Raw genomic sequence first — 21187 nt, 5'->3', positions numbered from 1 at the left:
ACCAAACCACGGATCTCTTCATTGCTCGAAATCCAACCCAAACTTCCACGGATGAATTGGCGTGCATCATAATTAAATCATCAAGTCTTTCCTTTTAATTCATTTAGAAACATGAGATCTCTCTTTTGGAAAAGGGTTCAGCTTTCTTGACAAGCTAATTAAGTTGCCGAACTGTCCGGTGTAGTATATATTTGAGTATCTCCTCATCATATTCTTATCACTGCTGCTTATCGCAAAAGTCCAGATGTTTTGCACTCTTGTTACTCAGAGTAACAACACCATTTAAAAAAGTTTTACTCTTCAATCTTGGTCTATGCATTCACTGTTTTACCTTCACATTACTATTCTCAATTGGAAATTTTAACAAACTTAAAATAAGTTGGAATTAGTTAATAGAATACAGAAGAAATGACATATTCTAATATGTTGTGTTAGCTACATTTATATACAAGTACAATGCTCTTTTGAATCCCATTTTAAATTAACTTTTCCACCAGATAATGAGCTGCTGCTCACAGTAGAATCCTCTTAACTGTTTTGGTATTAAATAGAATTATATATACCTTGAGTTAAAAAAATTACAACATATAGGTACTATATATGCCAAAGAATATTCATAAAACATTTTTTGTAGTAGCCAAAAGTTGGAAGCATCATTTGAATTGAATGAATGAACACATTGTTATACATGAATATAATGGAATCGTTTTGTACTATAAGGAATGTCAATACAAAGAATTTTTTTTTAAATTAGAGATTCCACAGAGTAGAAAAATCAATACCAGAAGAAAATGCACAATGACTATAAATGGAAAAAAACAAAACACTAAAAAGCAGCAAAACTTATATTTTGTATTGGAAGTAGAATTTATTATCATTATTTATAATAATATACCAATATTGGAGGTATAGGGGATGTTTTGGAGGCAGAGTGAATATATAAAAGTATCATAGATTTTATGAAAAAAGTTTCCAGTTCTGTCAAGTATGGTATTGTTGGGTAACTGGATCTATAATTTCATTGGAAGGAAGGAAACAATTAGTATTATTTCTTGAGGACAGACATGGAACACATTCTTTTCCTCTCTGTTAAAAGGAGCCATGCCAAGGATGCATAATGTTATTTACTCTGTGATTCTTAGTCATTGTATCTGTCAATTTTTGTTTAGCTTTTTTGTTATTCAATTTGAAGAAAAGGTAACAGGTCGAATACAATAGAATAAAATTTGCAAAACATCTTACATACATTATCTGTGAAATAAATGTTGCAGGTGACAAATAGAAACTGATGTTAAATCTTTTGCCATGGTTCATGCCATGAGTAAATATCAGAAGCAGGATTTGAATCTATGTTTTCTAGCCTCCAACTCCAGTGTTCTATCTACTGTGCTATATTATTTCTCATAAGGTACTATGGCAAAGATGATTAGGAAGTAAATGTGGTTTTAAAATGTATTTACAAAGTAATTTTTTAAATTGTCCTGCTGAACATACTCTTTTTTTTTTTTAAATAACTTTTTATTGATAGAACCCATGCCAGGGTAATTTTTTACAGCATTATCCCTTGCATTCACTTCTGTTCCTATTTTTCCCATCCCTCCCTCCACCCCCTCCCCCAGATGGCAAGCAGTCCTTTACATGTTGAATAGGTTATAGTATATCCTAGATACAATATATGTGTGCGGAACTGAACAGTTTTCTTGTTGCACAGGGAGAATTGAATTCAGAAGGTATAAATAACCTGGGAAGAAAAACAAAAATGTAAGCAGTTTATATTCATTTCCCATGAACATACTCTTAAGAACCTGCCTTGTTTCCATTCTCTCCAGAGAGGTGGTGTTGCAGAGTGGATATCATTGACTTGATGTCAGGAAATCCTAAGTTCAAATCTTTCCTCTGCTACTAACTTGTGGTGTAATATCAATAAACCTTTCTGAGTTTCACCTTTCTCATCTATAAAATGAGGTGCTATATTAGATAGTCGCTAAGAACTCTCTTGGCTTTAAATCTGTGGTCCTATGATCTATTGAAATATCTTCTTACCTTGAAGGCTCAAAATGAGGATTAGCTCCTCTAGCAAAAGTCTTTACTGAGCTATTCTTTCAGTCCTGTGCCATCTGGTGAAATGAATCTCTTCTTCCTTCACATTTATTGTATAAACTTGGCTTCCTTCACTCTATTATTCTTTGTGCCATAGTTACTTGTCAATAAATAAGGGCCTGAGGAACAAGTGATATGGTGTTTACTGACCAACAACTTGAGGAGATTTGTAGATCTGACCAAGGCTTTTGTTACTGTCAATCAGGAGGGGTTGTGGAAAATTATGTCAAAATTCGGTTGTTCAGAGAAGTTCATCAATATAGTACATCAGTTTCATGATGGAATGCTTGCCCAGCCTCTGGGCAATAGGCTCTTGAGCTTTCCTGGCCACCAGAGGTGGGATACAGGACTAAATGTTTACTCCCAAGCTTTTTAGCATGAGGTTTTCAGCCATGTTGTTAAATGCCTTCAATGAAAACAAACATGAAATCAAAGTCAGCTAGCACACTGATGATGCATTCTTCTATTTGAAAAGGCTACAAGCCAAAACTAAGGTGGAGGGAGTGTTGGTGCACGGTTTTTTGTTTGCAGGTTATTGTGCGCTCACTGTAGCCTCTGCAGCTGAGATGCAATAAAGTATCAGTTCTCTGCTGCTTGTGCTAATTTTGGCCTACAATTAATTGAGAAAACATAGGTACCCCATCAGCTAGCACCACACTATCCTTATGTTATATCCATATGTATCCATCAGTTAGAGAAAATGGTGAAGTTTTGATTGCTGTGGATAAGTTCACTTGGCAGCATATTGTCCAGGGACACGTTCACATTGATAATAAGATGGACGCATGCATTGCCAGAGCTATCTCAGTGTTTGGGAGACTCAGAAGGAAAGTATGGGAGTGGAGAGGTATTAGACTGACCACCAAATTGAAGGTCTATGGAAGGTCATTGTTGTATGCCTGTGAAACCTGGACAGTATACAACCACCATGTTAGGAAATTGAATCACTTCTGTATGAATTGTCTCAGAAAGATTCTGAAAATCACCTGGCAGGATAAGATATCAGACCCTGAGGTCCTTTCTCAAACTAACCTGTCAGACATTCCAACTCTACTGCAGAAGGCAAAATTCTGTTGGACTGGCCACATTGTTAGAATGCCAAATGTATGCTTGCCAAAAAAATTTATTTTATGGAGAATTCACACAAGGCAAGTCCTCACAAGGCAGTCAGAAAAAATCAATACAAGGACACTCTCAAGGTATCTCTTAAAAACTTAAGAGTTGGTTGTATGACATGGGAGACACTGATACAGGGTTGCCCAGCACAATGTGTTTCAAAGAGAAAGTGCTATGCTCTATAAGCAAAACAGAATTGAATTAGATTAGAAGAAACGCAAGATATGCAAAATTAGAAATGTCACCCCAAATGGTCATAGGGACTATTTGTGTCTAGCCTGTGGCAGAGCATTTCAAGATCATATTGGTCTGATCAGATTAGATGATTGTCACTGCCTTGAGAATAGAGTCATTATCTTTGTTTAGAGCTTAGCACAGTTACTCTCACATGCTTGACATTCATTATTTGTCAAATTTGAATTTAATGCCTAAGCAACAAGGCATTCTATTCAAGAAGATATGTTCTATTCGCCCATACTGGTATTATAAAGTATAAAATGTAAGTTTCTAAAAACTTGTATATCATTGAATCTTTGTAAATTGAATCATATTTTATGTACTTTTGAGGGGTTCACTACTTATCAAAGTGTTATAATAAATCCTTTTGTAACTCAAAAGAATACTTAAGGAGTGTGAATAATTTCCAAATTCATTTGTTTTGTAACTATACATTTTTTTAGTTTCTATTATGTAGCTATACTGATCTCTATTTTTAGAATCTATGGAATCATCAAATTAGAGGGTTAGTAGCTTGTCTAAGATTTTACAATTACATTGATTATTTAAATAAGCAAGACATTACAAGTAAGTACTAATGTTAGCTGAATTTCATTGATGTAGACATTTAGCTAATACAGAGCACAATACACTCATATCTGTCCATGTTATGTCACTTTTATTCACTTCCTTTCCCAAATCCACAACTAAGATTCCATTGTATTTGGTAGAAGCCTTTCATGTTCTTGTTATGATGTGGATAATGCTAGAGTTGATAGAGTATTGATTGTCCCTTGCTTTGGCTACCTGACCATTCTTTTTTTTTTTTCTTTTTTTTTTTTTTTTTTGCATTTTTTATTTAGTTGCATATTTCTCTGTTTATGGCTTTTATGCTGCTTTTCCTTGAAAACTCCTCATTTAGTAACTTCTGCAGCCAATTCATGCCCATTGTGCTTCTTACCATTGCCTTTTGGTGGCATATGCTTTCAAAATATTTCTCTCTTCCTGATGCTTAAAACATTATGGCAAGTTGTTTCCAGTTAAATTTCACCACTAAAAGTTAATGCACCTAACTTTTAAAAACATCTGACCACGGAGAAATCTGACTAATCTTTCTACCTAAAGTGGAAATTGATATCAGTGATTTGAGTTTGTAGGAAATGTACATTGTTTTTAGACGCAAACAGCAAATACTTTATAAATACTTATTGTGTGCCCTGGTCTATGCTAAGTACTGGGGATATAAAGAAAAAAAAAAAAAGTCCTTTCCTTGAAAGAGCTTTAGTCCAATGGAGAAGACAACATATATACATATTAAAACATATTAGATATATACAGTGTATATGGTAGATCCAATTTGGCTAATGTGACAGCACTCATTAAAATGTTGAAAGCACAATAAAATGATTTTGCAAATGCTTGTCAGTGCAGATAGGGATTTTTAGTCAATGATAGAATTAGGAATAAATAAACTGTCTTCTCTGACCTTTGGCATGTTCATTTTATATCAGTTCTGGAGTTTGGAAGAACAGTTAAATCTGGATAATGTATAAATTCTTATATGTTATGAAATCTTAGGTCTGAGCAAACAGATTTGCTTTTTTCCTTTTAGTGGAATGGAATAAGAGGATAATTTGAGATTACTTGTTTATATTAACATTTTTATAGAAGCCAAATTGCTTCTGGATTATGGTGCTTATAGAATTCCTCATATGAATTCATTACTGTCTAGATGCAAAAGACCACATTGCATTAAACATAAAAGGTCTCAATCTGATTTTTTAACATTTATTTTCTGGAAGCTCTAATTCCTGGCATTTCTGTAAACAGTTTTTTTTCCCCTCACTTGTTATTCTTCAGCTCATCACACCAGTATTTTGTTCATATATAGAGTGTCTCACTCCTTTCCTTCTTGTTATTTTTTCCTAGCACTTTTTTCCCCCCTCAACCAACTGATGGCTTTTATCAGATTATATCTATTATTAGATATGATTGGGGCAGGAATTCAGCATTTCTGAGTATGTTACAGAATAAAATATTTAAAATTTTGTGTGTGTATGTGCAAGGTTTTACCATATCAACTCATGAAGATGTCTACTAAGGCATGTAATACTTGTGTTATACATCAGTAAAATCAGTCATGCTGATGAAGTCACATCTTGAAATCACAGTATTGATATTAAGAACAAACAGTACAGATTTACTATTTATTACAAATTGTTGAGAGTGCAGTACAGTTTCACACACAATGAATGTTCAGTAAATGGTGTTTACTATTGTTAGTGTTATTTGAAATCTGCCAGTGCACATTGTTATAAATATGATGGTTGAATTTATAGTATATCAATAAGCTATTTTTAAAAGTTATTCAATTTTTTTCTTTCCCAGAGCATATCATGTCCCAAGTGGAAAAATATTAGCTGTAAAGGTAAGTTGTAAATGAGGTTCTATTATTTTGTTCTCCATTAAAAAAAAAAAATTCTTAATGCTAACTTTTGTCTTACTCTGCCTGATGCTTGTTATACTTTTAAATTATATTATATTGTAGATTTATTTATTATATTTATATTCATATTTTAAATATACCTTTTAAAATACAATTTTATATTCAAACCACATTCAAATTTGGTATGTAATAGGTATTTAATAAATGTTTTCTGACTTACTGACGTCCTCCAAAAGGCATAGCAAAAATCTGGGATATTCAGTAGTTGCTGAAGAGAGGTTAAGATATCTCTCAACTTCAAACAGTAGTTAGAAATATCTGTGTCCTCTTTTGGAATTCCAAGCATCTACTCATATTTGTCTTAAGGCTTTATCATGCTAAATTAGGAAATTAGGAGCGGCAGAAATTTGTTGTGGTTCCAATAGTATAAGGTGTTTAAATATAATCAAATAACAAAATTTACATTGCTAAAATTGTTCTTACATAAGAATCACCCCAAAATAAGTGAATGAAAAATTTAGCTATTTTAGTCTCCATATCTATTCCTTTGTCAGACACTTGGCTCTAAAACTACATTCAGTGATGTTTTTAGTCTAGTAGTTTTATTTTTTAAATTGCCCTAAAATTTACTATTAGAGATATTTGCCAAAAGATAAACCCTGTGAATTTTAGCTTTTGAAGAAAAATTAAATTCATCTAGTCCCAACTCCATCATTTTAAAAAATAAAGGAAACTGAGGTGTAGAGAGTCTAAATTTCTAATTAGTAATAGAACCAGTTCTCTATCTGAAATTATATTTTCAGCCTCTATGCAGTCTTGACATTTTTTAATATTATCTACTATTCTCTCTAAATCCAGTCTTTTCATTACTCTGCATATACTTTACACATTTTTTACTTTTGTCATTGAAACTTCATAAGTGATTTGACTATAGAGATTAATAAAATTAATAAACATTTCTTTAGATTTATTTTCTTTATTTTTCATATTTGTCTCTTGTTTCATTCCTGTTAGAAAATAAACTTCTTGAGTAGAGATTTTAATTCTTTGTATTTCTATCTCTAGCACAAAGAACAGTGTCTCATATACAGGTGTAATGACCACGCTAACACCCAGGATACCTTAGAATCAGCCAGAGTCAGGATAAGCAAAAGTCCTTAGTCTTTATTCTTGGTCTTTAGGGGTAGAAGTGAAGGGAATGGAAGCAGAATCTCCGCAATCACCTTCTTCCTCATCTACTGCAAAAGTGACCCTGGTTAGTCTTACTCCACTTCCTAGTCCCTCCTACAATTCTCTGTATATACCAATTATTGAGCCAGCACAGGATAGTGGGAAGGGCCATTTTCCAAGCATATGCCCATAGAGTATTGTCCAATCGGTAGTTAGCCTCAAGTGCTCAACTGTCCTGACCTCAGTGCATTGACTCAAGAGTTTCAGCCCTCTACACAGAGTAGGCACCAAATAAATATTCTTGACTGGTTTCCATTCACTGATATCCTATGGATGCAGAGAAAAGTTAGGTTGTTATTTCAGATGTTTTTTGTTAAATATAATTAATTCTCAGTTATTTACAAAAATAAAGGAGAAAAATAATACTTATAATCTGAGACTCATTTATATTTGTCTTTAGAGTGTATTACATTATTTTTTTTTTAACAGATTTGCCCAGGTGTCCTTTGTGTGCTAATAATAAATTTATTTTGTATTTTCTGAATAACATTTTCAATTACAGCTTTTAGAATAAGTAGTTCTAGAATAGTGTAGAATAAGTGGTAAAATATACTTCAATAATATAATAAGTAGCATAGAATAAGTGAATAAGTAGACATGTTGTTTTAAAATTGACAAATATAAATAAATCATAATGGAAGATTTTGTTATTGTCACATCCCTAATTTTGTTTTATTTTTTAAAGAAATAGACTTAATTTGTAAAACTTCACTAAATTGTGTTATTCTGGCCGCAAGGAATCACTATATATGTGATTTGCTCATCCCTCATAAAAACTATAGAGTGAACTGCAGACCAACAATGAAAAGGATAATAAAGAGTAGCTGAAAACTTATGAAAGAATAAGCTTTTGAGGGAAAGAACCCATGAATCCTCTAAAGAGAAATAATATCCTACTAATATGCTAGTTTTCTTTAAAAGGTTGCGATCTTGGAAAGGAGAGTGAGTAAAGCATGTGGGCAGGAGCAGGTGGAATGGTCCTAATGGAGTTAGCCTTTGAAAAGAGATAGGTAGCATATTAAACTGGATATTGGAAGAAGGCTTTTGTTATACATAGAAAGTTTATTTAGTAAAGTTTCCAAAGATTTGGAACCTAATATTACTGCTCTGAATTGAAAAGCCTAACTGTGGGGTTGTGCCTGAATTTTCCTAAAGGAAGGGTCTTTTTAACATTTTTATAATTGCACTAAAGTGAAACATCCATGTTTGTAGATGACATTGATTTCATCTGAGTAATGAAACAGCTTTATAAAAAGAAGTAAATTATGAAAAGAAAAATTATGATTAGGCAAAAATATAGCACCACCTTCCCACCCTTGCCCATATATTCATAAAGAGCTTCATTATTGTTCAGTGTACAGTAAGTTTAGAAAAAATAGTACAAATAAGAACTGATCGATTTTAAGCTGCTCATTATCATGTAGGAAAGAGATTTAGAAATAATAGAAGAAATCATATTTTTCTAGTACATCAACCCCACTGCTCATTTGGAATCCCCATTTAATCTGTAGTCAACAATTTTAATGATATTATAGGATTATAAATTTAGAGATGTGAAGGACCTCAACTTACCTATTCCCTTCTATTCATCAACTTATATGTAATTTTATGGATGAGGACACTGAGTCTCAAAGAAAAGTGACTCATCCAAAGTCACACAGATAGTAAGTGGTGGAGCTGGGATTTTAACACAAATCTACAAACTAAGCACTTTTTTTCTTATAATAATAGCTTTTTATTTTTCCAACAACATGCAAAGATAGTTTTTAAAGTTCACCCTTGCAAAACCTTGTGTTACAAACTTCTCTTTCCCTCCCTTCCTCCTTCTTCATCTGGACAACAAGTATTAACCATATAGGTTAAACAGGTATACTTCTTCTAAACAGATTTCCACTTTTATTAAAACACTTTTTTTTCTCTGCAGTTCTTTCTTGACTTCTATGACTTCATTTTACACTTCTGTTCAAATAATTTCCAAATCCTTGTCTCTTACCCTGACCACTACTAAGTCCTCGTCTAGTATTTCTGATGACTTCATGCTGTGACTTGGAGATCTTGCTAGTTAACACCAGAAGTTCATTACATCTAAAATCTAAGTTATTATCTGCATAAAAATAATTTCTCCCCCTGACTTTCTTTATTTTAATGGTACCCTCAATCTCCTCTTTATTCAGAGCTAACGCTGTCATCATCTTTGACCCTTTTCTTTCTTACCACAACCAGTTGCCAAATTCAATTTATTCTTTATTTTGACTGATGAATTTGTTCCATTCATACTGTTTCCATTGCTGTCACCTGATTTCAGATGCATATTAATTGTCTCCTGGATTATTCTAATGGCCTCTTACTGGTTTCCCTACCTCCTGCCTCTCTTGTTACTCCTGCTTTAAATTCCTCCTATATACTATTTTAAAATTAATCTTCTTAAAACATAACCTAAATCATGTATCTTCCAGACTTAAAAAGCTGTAATAATTCTCTCCTTCCTTACTAATGAAGCCCCAGTCTCTTAATTAGCCTGATATTTAAGGCCCTCCAAAGTTTGACTTTGAGTCAGGTAGATTGCAAAGCAGACAGATTGCCAGGCCTTGAAGTCAGGAAGATTCATCATCAAGTTTGGCGTCACACACTTATTAGTTCTATGATCCTGGGCAAATCATTAGGCCTGTTTGCTTCAGTTTCTTAATATGTCAAATGAACTGAAGAAAGAAATGACTCATTATTCCAAGTGTTTTTGCCAAGAAAACACCAAAAAAGGGTCATAAAAAGTTGGACACAACTGAAAAGCCTAAATGACAACAAAAGATTTTACTCCAGGCTGCTTTTCCTGGCTTATCTCTTCTGATTCCTATATAATTTACCCTGTGCTTTAGCCAGACTACACTATTTGTTACTAATTGAGCTCATACTGAATTGTATTGCCTTTGTGCCTTTGCTTTTGCCCTTTGCTTGGAATGCCTTCTTCCTCTTTCCCACCCCATCTTTGTCTGTTGAAATCCTATCTCCTCTTCAAGGTCTAGTTCAGATGCTTCTTCTTCATCTCAGATCTCTCTGTTGTCTGGACACCTGTTGTACTTTGTACATCTCCTAGGAAATTGCTTTGTGTTATAATTATTAGCATATGTGTGATGCTTTGCACTTTGCAAGCCTTTAAGCATTATTTAAATAAGAATTATTTTAGGATATATTCTTAGAAGCATGTCCCTTTTTCTTCTCTACTTTACTGTGCCTAATACAGTATCATTTTTATATTAGGTGTTCAATAAATATTTGTGAAGCAACTCACACCAACTTCTAAAATGTGTCAAGGTGCTATCATTGACAGAAAAAATAGTGAACTTTATGATCCTCTGATCTTAGCCAGTTGTCATTTCTTATTACTAGTAGGCAAGATGAAATGAAGAGTTTGAAGTACATTTAGTTTTTCCTGACTTTGCTTCTGGCTTTTCATTTGACTTTGAAAATAACATGTTTATCTCTCAGTAACTTCAACTGTGAAATAAGGATGCTATGTGTCACAAAAGTATATTGTTAAGAGTAACAAATCAGTCCTTCCTCCCCCCGCAAAAAACAAACAAACAAACAACTATTGAGCTTTGGTGACTCTCTAGAATGAGTGAAATTCATTTTCCCAAGGGGGATGATCAATTAGATCCATATCTGCAGGAGCAATTAGACAATAACTATAGAAAAACTTTTTTCCCCCTTTATGTTAAAAATACTAACAAATGTTACATACAGTAACTTCTTTAACATGCTTGCTAGCTTAATAAAAGCTAAAACCCTGTTTAATGCTCTCCTTTCTGAATTAAATTTCATAATTGACTGATATCAAAAGCAACAATAAAGTCCTGTGATTTTGGGTACCCAAGGAAAAAAAATCAATGATGAAATGTCTGGTTTTCATCATTGTAAAAAAAAGGGGGGGGAGGGATTAAGAATGTAAAGCAAATTAAATTTCAAGGAAAAAAAATAAAAGTTCCCTTAATTTTGCTGCCATAAAATTTAGAAATCTTTTCACCAAAGAAAATATACTGAAAGAAATACTAATCACCAATGTACTGCAGGGTAATTACTTGACAATGACTATCATTCATGAAACCTATTAGTAGCTACCATTTTTATTATAGGTAGTCTTGAAAATTGCAAGTAAATAGAGCAAGAAGAACATATAAAATACTGTTATCCAACTTGCAAACTAAACCTTTTTACACCATTAAAATATTCTATAAAAATCTTTCAGCTAGGTAATGCTTGGAGGATTTAATGGATTCCCCAGTATTGCTTTTTTTTTTTTTTTCCTAATTGGGAAAAATCCATCTACAAGGAAAAAAAATCATAGCATAGTATGTAGCATACACTGATTATCATTCTTCGACTGCTTTGGGTTTCTGCTGTTCTTAAACTAGCATTTAAATGGACCATTTGATTAATCATTTGTATACTGACTGTAATCCTCCCAAATTTCCTTTCTGAGTTGTACATACTGTAAAAGACAATTATGTCGCCACAGATTAAATAAGTGAATTAAAAAAGAATAGCAGCTTAATTTGACCTGTGATTTTGCTCTCCTTCCTTCAGTAGAACGTGTGCCACTCTAGCAAATAAATGAAGTCATCCATGACAGCTTGTGATGAATTGCCGTATTTATACTGTATATTTTAATAGCCTCACACTAATTTAAATTGAGCACAGAGTAAATTATAATTCAGTCACTTGACTGCTTGTATTTAACTTGACAACTCATCCTTATTTGTCCTGGAGGTGTAGTAGAGAGCAGAGGAAATGTACTCAGGTATTTCAGGCTTAGAATTAACCCTTTCTCTGTGAAATGCTTAATATTCAAATACTTTTCTGTTTGGATTGTTTAACCTCAGATAAGAGGTGCAAAGAGAGAGTGAGGGGTAAAATCCACTTCAATCTTGTCTCAAGCTGTCCATGCTTTGGGATTGTTTTTTTCAGATACTTTAAACAAATTTAATATTTTGCTGAGTGTTCATGGTCTGCATCCAATAAGAAATTGATTTTACTTCTTAGCATTTTAATGATCACTCACAAGAATACATGGGATAATGAAAATAAACTTCACCTATAGTAATAAATTTCCCAGAAGCACTGTAATTTAAGGATTAACTTTATTTTCCTATTCTAGATCTTCTAGGTGACATTATCTACTTTCTTATCCACTGTGGAGTCAAGAATTCTCAATTCTAGAATACTGCTGATAAAAAAATAAAATAAAATAAACATTTGTATTTAGAAGATTTGCACCATAACATGAAACCAGCATGTCAGGCTTAAATACATTAAATTTATGGAATTTAAGTCAGCAAAATAGACTTGAAAGAATTAGAATTCTGGTTGAGTTTTTTCCATTTTACCTTAGGATTTGAAATAGTGCTGAAAGAGTAAAATATATCCATTTCCCCTATCCAAAAACATCAAGCTATGAAGATTAGAATTGTAATGTGAATTTTGATTTAATACCAAAAAGCTAGACACATTTACATAATGTGAATGAATTATTATAAATAATAATAACTTGATAATGCTGTATTTGATAGTAGTCATGCTAAGCATGAAGTGAATGATTATTTTGAAAACCTTAAGATTTAGCCTAGTTTATTAGAAGAAAATAGTCTGTGTCTGAAATAGGCTTTGTATAGTTGTAATATTATAATAGTTCAAGATTGATACTGTGCTAGAAGAATTTATTTTGTTGCTAAGTTTTCTACAGTCAGAAAAAATGTAAGTGAATATTGTTGGCAAATGACTATTGATCGAAGGAAGTGTGTTAAATGTTTCTTGGCAGTTCTGTATTACACTTACAATCTAGTTTGGTGAGAGCTTTTATATATAACCCTAAAGCAAACTCTTGATAGAAACTAGTTATGCTTTTTGCTTTTTTTCTATTCTTAGATGGATGTCAATACTCTTAAGATGTGTGTTTGGAAATTGCCCTTTTTTCCTCACTTGATTCTATCAGCAGGAAGGAGTCTATAATTTATGTTCTTTTAATTCTCCAACATGATTACATTTACTTTCTTTTTCTAACATAAAGTGAAGTTTAACTGTCAGGTGGTATATATTATAATGACAGGACAGTAAGTGTATTTAGTGTTATTTGGAAATCCCAAGCTTGAAGTTCTTTTCCCAGATTGCCTTGAGTCAGAAACCTTTCTTCAAGAAAAAAAAAAAGAAAAGAAAAACCTTCCTACAGTTTTCTTCTCATTAGGTAAATCTTTTTTATATAAAAGAGTAATCACTGTCCTTACATTAATCTTAACTGAAGAACCAAGTAAAATTTAAATAATTAGTCATCTTTTTATATATAATAAATGCTTGAGAAGATATATGCTTTCATCAATGTGTATACTCTTTCCCTTACATATCTAACAATATTTAAAAAAAAAATTAAACATAGATCCTTGTATAATAAAGTATTTTATATTCATTTGTTTAATTGTCTTGCAATTACTTTTTAATATAAATTACTTTATTAATATTTGTATATGTAACAAATTAATAATAATTGAATACTTTTAAATATGTTTGGAAGCACCAGAGCGTAGTGGGAAAAGCCCTGCAATAGAAGTCTGGGAGAGCTTAGAGACTGACCTCTGTTCTATACTTAGTAGCAATGTGAATTGAGCATATTTCTTTATCTCTGTGAACCTTATTTTCTTTATCCATAAAATGAGAATTGATGTAGAACAAGGATTCTTAATATGAGATCTGTGAACTTATTTTAAGTGATATTTTGATAACTATATAACAATATTATTTCCTTTGTCATCTTATGCATTTTATATTGTACTTTTAAAAACATTATTCTGAGAAGGGACCCACAGACCTCAGTTGACAGCCAGAGGTTTTTATGATACAAAAAAAGGTGAATAGCCTCTAGTTTAGTTAGTCTTTAAAGTTTTTTCCAGTTCTAAAACTTCTTTGGTACTTTTCCATATCACACTGTAAAAACAAAGCTTTATATTTTCCTCCTAACTATGCCCATCCCAAAATGGATTTGGATGACTTATTTGTTTTTACAAACAAAGGACCAACTTTAAATGACATTTATATCTGTCATCCTGTGTGCTTATCTTCCAGTGTGTGAATCACAACACATTCTCTTTTAATGGTTTGAGGGTTAATAGGTACAAGTCACTCCTATTTTCCTTCTCTGAAAATAACCAATATGGCCAAAATAGGGTGTATAAATTAAGGGTGTTATAACTTAACTGACTTTTAAAGCCATTAATGCTGACCTTGGAGACCTGGCTTTTTCCCCTATCCCATCAATCATTTCTGTACCACTTCCCCCAGTCCAAAGGAATAGATAAATGTGTATATGCAGTTTGTTATAAGGATGAGGTGCTGATGGTGGTAGAGAATCATCTTTTTAATTCTTATATTTTTTAGTAGTTGTACACAAATTTTCATTTGAAAGGGGACAAATAGGCAATAATTGGCTTTTTTTTTCCTGTTTTAGGTGATATTGCTAGATATTACACTGGAACTTCAAAAACAAATTATGTCAGAATTGGAAATTCTTTATAAGGTAATCATTTTCCCAGTAATCATTTTTTAAATGTTTTCAGTATTACCTCTTTTTTTTTTTTTTTTTAACCAAGCTACTTTTTTCTCTTATTTCTTTTATAGTGTGATTCATCATATATTATAGGATTTTATGGTGCATTTTTTGTAGAAAACAGGATTTCAATATGTACAGAATTCATGGATGGTGAGTTTTACATTTTGCATCATTCCTAAATAGCTTAATTGACATTGCAATTTAAAATGTTCATTTGCTATAGACATTGAGTAGGGTATTAAAAATAATTAAAACATATTAATAGTTGTTTCTTCTTCTACCCTAAAATCAACCTAGTGGTTTTGATTACTAGTGTTAAAATTTTTAGCAGTGCTATATTTTCCAGAATGTAATTTCCTTTACTTTTATTGAAAATTTAAGTAGAACAGATTAAATGCTAGTCTAATCTGTGGTTTGATATTTGATTCTTCTATACAATCTGTCTTTACTGACAAAACAGCTGTTCTGTTCTTTTAATGTTTCAATAGCCAAAACAGATTTTCTTTTAAAGAAATCTATTAACCCAATGTCCTGTGTCTTTCAGTGAGAAATCGGTTCTTAATTGCAAGATAAGAAATTGTTTTTCAAAACAGCTGTTTAACCAAGCTGCATTTAGTTTTCTTTGGACCTTACCCCTATTTCTTTCCATCTGTATTTTTCACTCATAACTACTCTGGAGTATTTTTTTTTAAATCTCATTATCAAGGCAATATTCAGATTTCCCAGCATTTTACCAATGAAATTAGGTAATCACTGTTTTTTTCCACCAACTTTAAGTCTGAGCATGTCTGTTAAGTGACATGTTTAGTATCTGACCCATTAAAACTTACCATTTTTCATACATTAAAGTTTCCATTTTCATGTTCTCAGTACACTACTGGAGCAATAATCCGTGAATTTCTAGAATTTTTCATGATCCAGTATTTGATATCATAAATGCTAAGGTGTGTATTTTAGTTGTCATATATATGATAAAATTCAGCTATCTTAGCTATCAAAAATTGAATGTCGTAGAACCATATATGTAATGTGTCTTATGAAAGCAAGCTGCATGGTGTCAAGGCCATAAATCCGAGTCATGCTTAGAATCTTATTAAATGGATATTATCTTCTCTTGAAAGACCTAAATTTTTCAGTTCCATTTTTTTAACATTTAATGTTTACTCTCTTCAGATTAGATACTTTTCATTGAATATTTAACATACTCTTCCATGTTCTTCCGTGATTTTTTTCATTACCTGTTTTTACAAATATTTCCCACTTCATAATGCAGCATGGTACAATTGGTAGATAGTTAGCCTCAAAAATGAAGCAGCACTAGATGTAGCTCCTACCTCTGGTAGATCCAGGTTTATATGAACCTGACTGAACAAAACATAAATTTTCAATGCCCTAGGTAGTACTCAAAGATTCTAAGTTGCAAAATAGATATTGAATTATATTAGTAAAAATAATTTCCTCACCAAAAGTTCTGTATGTCAACAAAATTACTCATTCAGACCAAAAAGAAAAAAAATTTTTTTTTCTTCTTGTATACCCTGAATTTCAAGAAAACGGTATTATTTGCCATTCCCTAAGAATATTCTGTTCTTTCAAACTTTTGCTTAACACTATTCTGTCTTAAATATCCTTCTTCTCCTACCTCATTACCTGTTGTTACCATATTTAATATTCAGGGCCTCACTTATATGCTATTTCGTCCACAAAATCTTTTCTGTGATCTTCCAGTCAAAATTAATTTCTTCCTTTTCTGAATTTCCATAACATTTGTTTGTGACTCTACTATTTATCATGCTTAATTCTGCATTGTATTTTTCTATATTAATTATGTTCCCTACTAGATTAGAAACTTTTAGAGGGCAAAAAAATCTGTCTAAATTTCTCTTTTTATCTCTACAGCCTATAGCATTGTCATTTACACATAGTAAACATTAAATAAACATATTTAATATTTAAGTTGATTTTATTTAAATGACAATCGTGGGCATAAAATACACTCAATTAAAAATGATAAAGAAACATAAGCTTTAGGAGTTTTCTATATCTCTCCACTTTTATAGATACATAATTTTTTCAGAGAACATTTAAGATCTACTCTTTTATTTATGTGTATTTCCAAAGTACTTAACTCACTAAAGTGAAGCCTTGAAGGACTACCTCAAACAATATATCTCCTATGCACATGCTACAATTACATATGACTCTGATATGACAACTAATAAAATCTTCAGCTACTGAGTTTTAACTAAGTAAAGTTTAAAAGAAGAAGAGATATGCTTATATAAGGCAGTTGCTAGTGACTTGGTAAGTGTCCTGTACATTCAGAATGAAGGATTTATATTGGTAGTGAGTTTTTCCAAAATGCTTCTCTTTATAGTTGATACTTTAATTGCATTGAATTCTTGAATACATTTAAGGTCTTTTCACTGAATTCCAATCCAATTGGAAATTGAATTCCAGTTTCATTGAATTCCTCCAGTGCAAAGGAGATTGGTTTAACCATCCATACTTGAAAACCAAAATGGATGAAAAATGCATATTGACCAGACTGTAATGTGTAATCTGTTAGTAGTTTAGAAGATAGATATTTAGAGAGACTTCACAGCGACAATGAGATAGAAACGATTTCATGGGAAGAGATAAAATTGGATTACATTTAGAAAATTGCCAGGTGCTTTCAGTGATATCTAATGCTTGCTGTTGCAAAAGTCCATCCTTAACATACAAATATGCTCCTGTTATTTGACTATAAACCACAGAACACCATGATTAAAAAAAAAAAAAAAAAGAACACCATGATTTCAGAATTACAAATAACCCAAAGGATAATCAAAAGAACCATGATGGATTAAAGGAAGTTGCAGTATATTATCAGTAAGGACATGCAGAAGTACCTTAGGAGATCTCATCACAGAAGTGTTAGATTGGAAAAGAAAAGATGATCATCAATTAAAAAGAATGAAAAGCAGCAGAATAGAAAATAGTCCAAACATTGATGCCTCTGAGGTTTCAAAATAGTGAAAGGATAGGTGGAAAAGTCTATTTGATGGTATATAAAGCAAATAAAGTCAACAGAACCAGATGATTTACACAGGGAATATAGTTCTGTGTTCTAAAAAGAAAAGCAAGGAGAGAGGAAAAACAGGACCAAGGGTGATAGAACTTTGAGAAAACCTGGAATGGACAAGCCATTTCTTCTTATCATTTGGTTCTTGCTACGCATTCATTAATGGATAAGATTTCACCCTTTGTTTTTTATGTTTATTTTTGTTTTATTTTTTAATATTAAAAAAAATAGGGGAAAATATCTAACCCAGGCTGGATCTACCTTACTGAATTTATGAAAAGAATTGGAAAAAAATTTGTACAATGTTAAAATGTGGGAGCAGTTTCCACTTACTGAAATGTAGGAAGCCCCATACCAAAAACATCGCAGATCTACCAGTCTATAATGAAAGCCTTCTCTAAAATTTGTACTTAGGAGTATAAAATCTAAACTTGCAATAAGATTACAATTATAATCTACATATATATAATACATATATAAAACATATATAATACAATTATAATTGTAACTAATTTCTTTTCTTTAAAATTAAGTGATTTATTTCAAATAAATAAAAACAGTAATAAGAGAAGCAGTTAGTTGACATAGTAGATGGAGTGCTGGACTTAGGGGCAGAAAGTTCTGAGTTAAGGTTTCTGTTGGAATACATGGGAGCCACCTAACAGTGTCTGCTGGAGATCCAACCCAGACCTGCAGAATGGATCTCCTCTTTTGAGAGAATGATACAAGGAGACTGAGAGGCAGTTGCATAGTCTGACCTTTCTCCTCTTCCCTCTGCCTCCAATTTATTTCATTCCCAGTCCACAATATCTGTGTCAGCAAAGGCTGCCCTGCAGCTCCTTCAGATGCTGTGATCCGCAACAGTGGATGCTCTCAGAGAATTGACCTGCCCTGTTTATTGTTTTTTTTGCTGTTATTTTCCTCCCACAATATGATCCACATATTGAGGAATGCAAGCAGCACTTTTACTTCTGGATGGTTGTAGTAGGTGTTGATCTTGTACAATATCATGGAGGCAAACTTTCTTTTTATTTATATATATTTCACATTTATTTATTTATATTATTATAGCTTTTTATTTACAAAGCATATTCATGGGTAATTTTTCATCATTGACAGTTGCAAAACCTTCTGTTCCAACTTTTTCCTTCCTTCCCACCAATCCCTCCCTCCGATGGCATGTTAACCAATACTTGTTAAATATGTTAAAGTATAAGTTAAATACAATATATGTATACATATCCATACAGTTATTTTGCTGCACAAAAAGAATCAGACTTTGAAATAGTGTACTAAAATTAGCCTATGAAGGAAATCAAAAATAGAGAGATTGGGAATTCTATATAGTGGTTCATGCTCATTTCCTAGAGTTCTTTCACTGGGTGTAGCTGGTTCAGTTCATTATTGCTCTATTGTAACTGATTTGTTTCATCTCATTGTTGAAGAGGGTCACGTCCATCAAAATTGATCATCATATGGTATTGTTGTTGAAGTATGTAATGATCTCCTGGTCCTGCTCATTTCACTCAGCATCAGTTCATGTAAGTCTCTCCAGGCCTTTCTGAAATCATCCTGCTGGTCGTTTCTTACAGAACAATAATATTCCATAATATTAATATACCACAATTTATTCAGCCATTCTCCAGTTGATGGGCATCCACTCAGTTTCCAGTTTCTGGCCACTACAAACAGGGCTGCCACAAACATTCTTGCACACACAGGTCCCTTTCCCTTCTTTAAGGTCTCTTTGGGATATAAGCCCAGTAGTAACACTGCTGGGTCAAAGGGTATGCACAGTTTGATAACTTTCTGAGCATAGTTCCAAATCGCTCTCCCAGAATGGCTGGATGTATTCACAATTCCACCAACAATGTATCAGTGTCCCAGTTTTCCCACAATCCCTCCAATATTCCACATTATTTTTCTCTGTCATTCTAGTCAGTCTGACAAATGTGTAATGGTATCTCAGAGTTGTCTTAATTTGCATTTCTCTGATTAATAATGACTTGGAGCATCTTTTCATATGGCTAGAAATACTTTCGATTTCTTCATCTGAGAACTGTCTTCATATTCTTTGACAATTTATCAATTGGAGAATGGCTTAATTTTTTATAAATCAGAGTCAATTCTCTCTATTCTTTGGAAATGAGGCCTTTATCAGAACCTTTGACTGTAAAGATGTTTTCCCAATTTATTGTTTCCCTTCTAATGTTGTCTGCATTTGTTTTGTTTGTACAAAAACTTTTCAATTTGATATAATCCAGTTTTTCTATTTTGTGATCAATAATGATCTCTACTTCTTTTTTGGTCATAAATTCCTTCTTCTTCCACAAGTCTGAGAGGTAAACTATCCTATGTTCTTCTAATTTATTTTTAATCTCATTCCTTATTGCTAGGTCATGAACCCATTTTGACCTTATCTTGGTATATGGTGGTAAGTGTGGATCAATGCCTAGTTTCTGCCATAGTAATTTCCAATTTTCCCAGCAGTTTTTGTCAAACAGTGAGTTCTTATCCCAAAATCTGGGATCTTTGGATTTGTCAAACACTAGTTTATTAAATTGACTATTTTGTCCTTTGAACCTAACCTATTCCACTGATCAACTAGTCTATTTCTTAGCCAATTCCAGGTGGTTTTGGTAACTGCTGCTTTATAATATAATTTTAAATCTGGTACAGTTAGGCCACCTTCACTTGATTTTCTTTTTCATTAGTTCCCTTGAAATTCTTGACCTTTTGTTTTTCCACATGAACTTTGTTGTGATTTTTTCTAGGCCATTAAAATAATTTTTTGGGAGTCTGATTGGTATAGCACTAAATAAATAGATTAGTTTAGATAGCATTGTCATCTTTATTATATTGAGGCAAACTTTCAATGGAGAAGAGGATTGTAGTCAGAACAGGCATTTTAAGTCTCTCATCAGTCTCCTGGCTGGGCCCTTTGAGGTGCTGGCCCATTTAATTACCCCGACTAAAAGTCTTACTGGGGCTCTTCTTCCTTAACTCTGGAAAGATCTTTCTCATGAACAGCTCTGGTTCTTGTAATTCTTACCCCACGTTCAGGCGCCATATGTTGGAATACATGGGAGCCACTTGACAGTGGTTGCTGGAGGTCCAACCCAGAATGGATCTTTTCTTGTGAGAGGATGATACAAGGAGACTGAGAGGCAGTTGCTGTTCTCTGATCTCCCTCCTCTTTCCTCTGCCTCCAATTTGTTTCATTCCCAGTCCACAACACATGTGTCAACAAAGGCTGCCTTGCAATTCCTTCAGATGCTATGATCCACAGTTGTGGAGGCTCTTGGAGAATCAAGGATTTGATTGTCAAACATATGTGAGCTACAGGCTTCAGTTACTAACTGTGTGACTCTGGGCAGATCACTTACCTTCTCTCTGCTTCTGTTTCTCAACTATAAAAAGA

At 32.7% G+C, this 21187-nt stretch overlaps 1 protein-coding gene across 7 annotated transcripts in view; it reads left to right on the top strand.

The window, feature by feature from the left end:
* The window catches only part of MAP2K5 (mitogen-activated protein kinase kinase 5), a 317449-nt gene that overhangs the window by 125045 nt on the left and 171217 nt on the right, over positions 1–21187 (top strand). For all 7 annotated transcript variants that reach the window (XM_051980795.1, XM_051980794.1, XM_051980793.1 and 4 more), the window contains exons 9-11: positions 5821–5860; positions 14598–14666; positions 14768–14849. In XM_051980795.1, coding sequence (XP_051836755.1) covers positions 5821–5860; positions 14598–14666; positions 14768–14849 — 191 coding nt within the window. The remainder of the gene's footprint in view (positions 1–5820; positions 5861–14597; positions 14667–14767; positions 14850–21187) is intronic.

Source organism: Antechinus flavipes, chromosome 2 (genome assembly GCF_016432865.1).
Source record: "Antechinus flavipes isolate AdamAnt ecotype Samford, QLD, Australia chromosome 2, AdamAnt_v2, whole genome shotgun sequence".
NCBI lineage: Eukaryota > Metazoa > Chordata > Mammalia > Dasyuromorphia > Dasyuridae > Antechinus > Antechinus flavipes.
The sequence above is the reverse complement of the archived record's forward strand: the minus strand, read 5'-3'. Positions and strand labels throughout refer to the sequence as shown.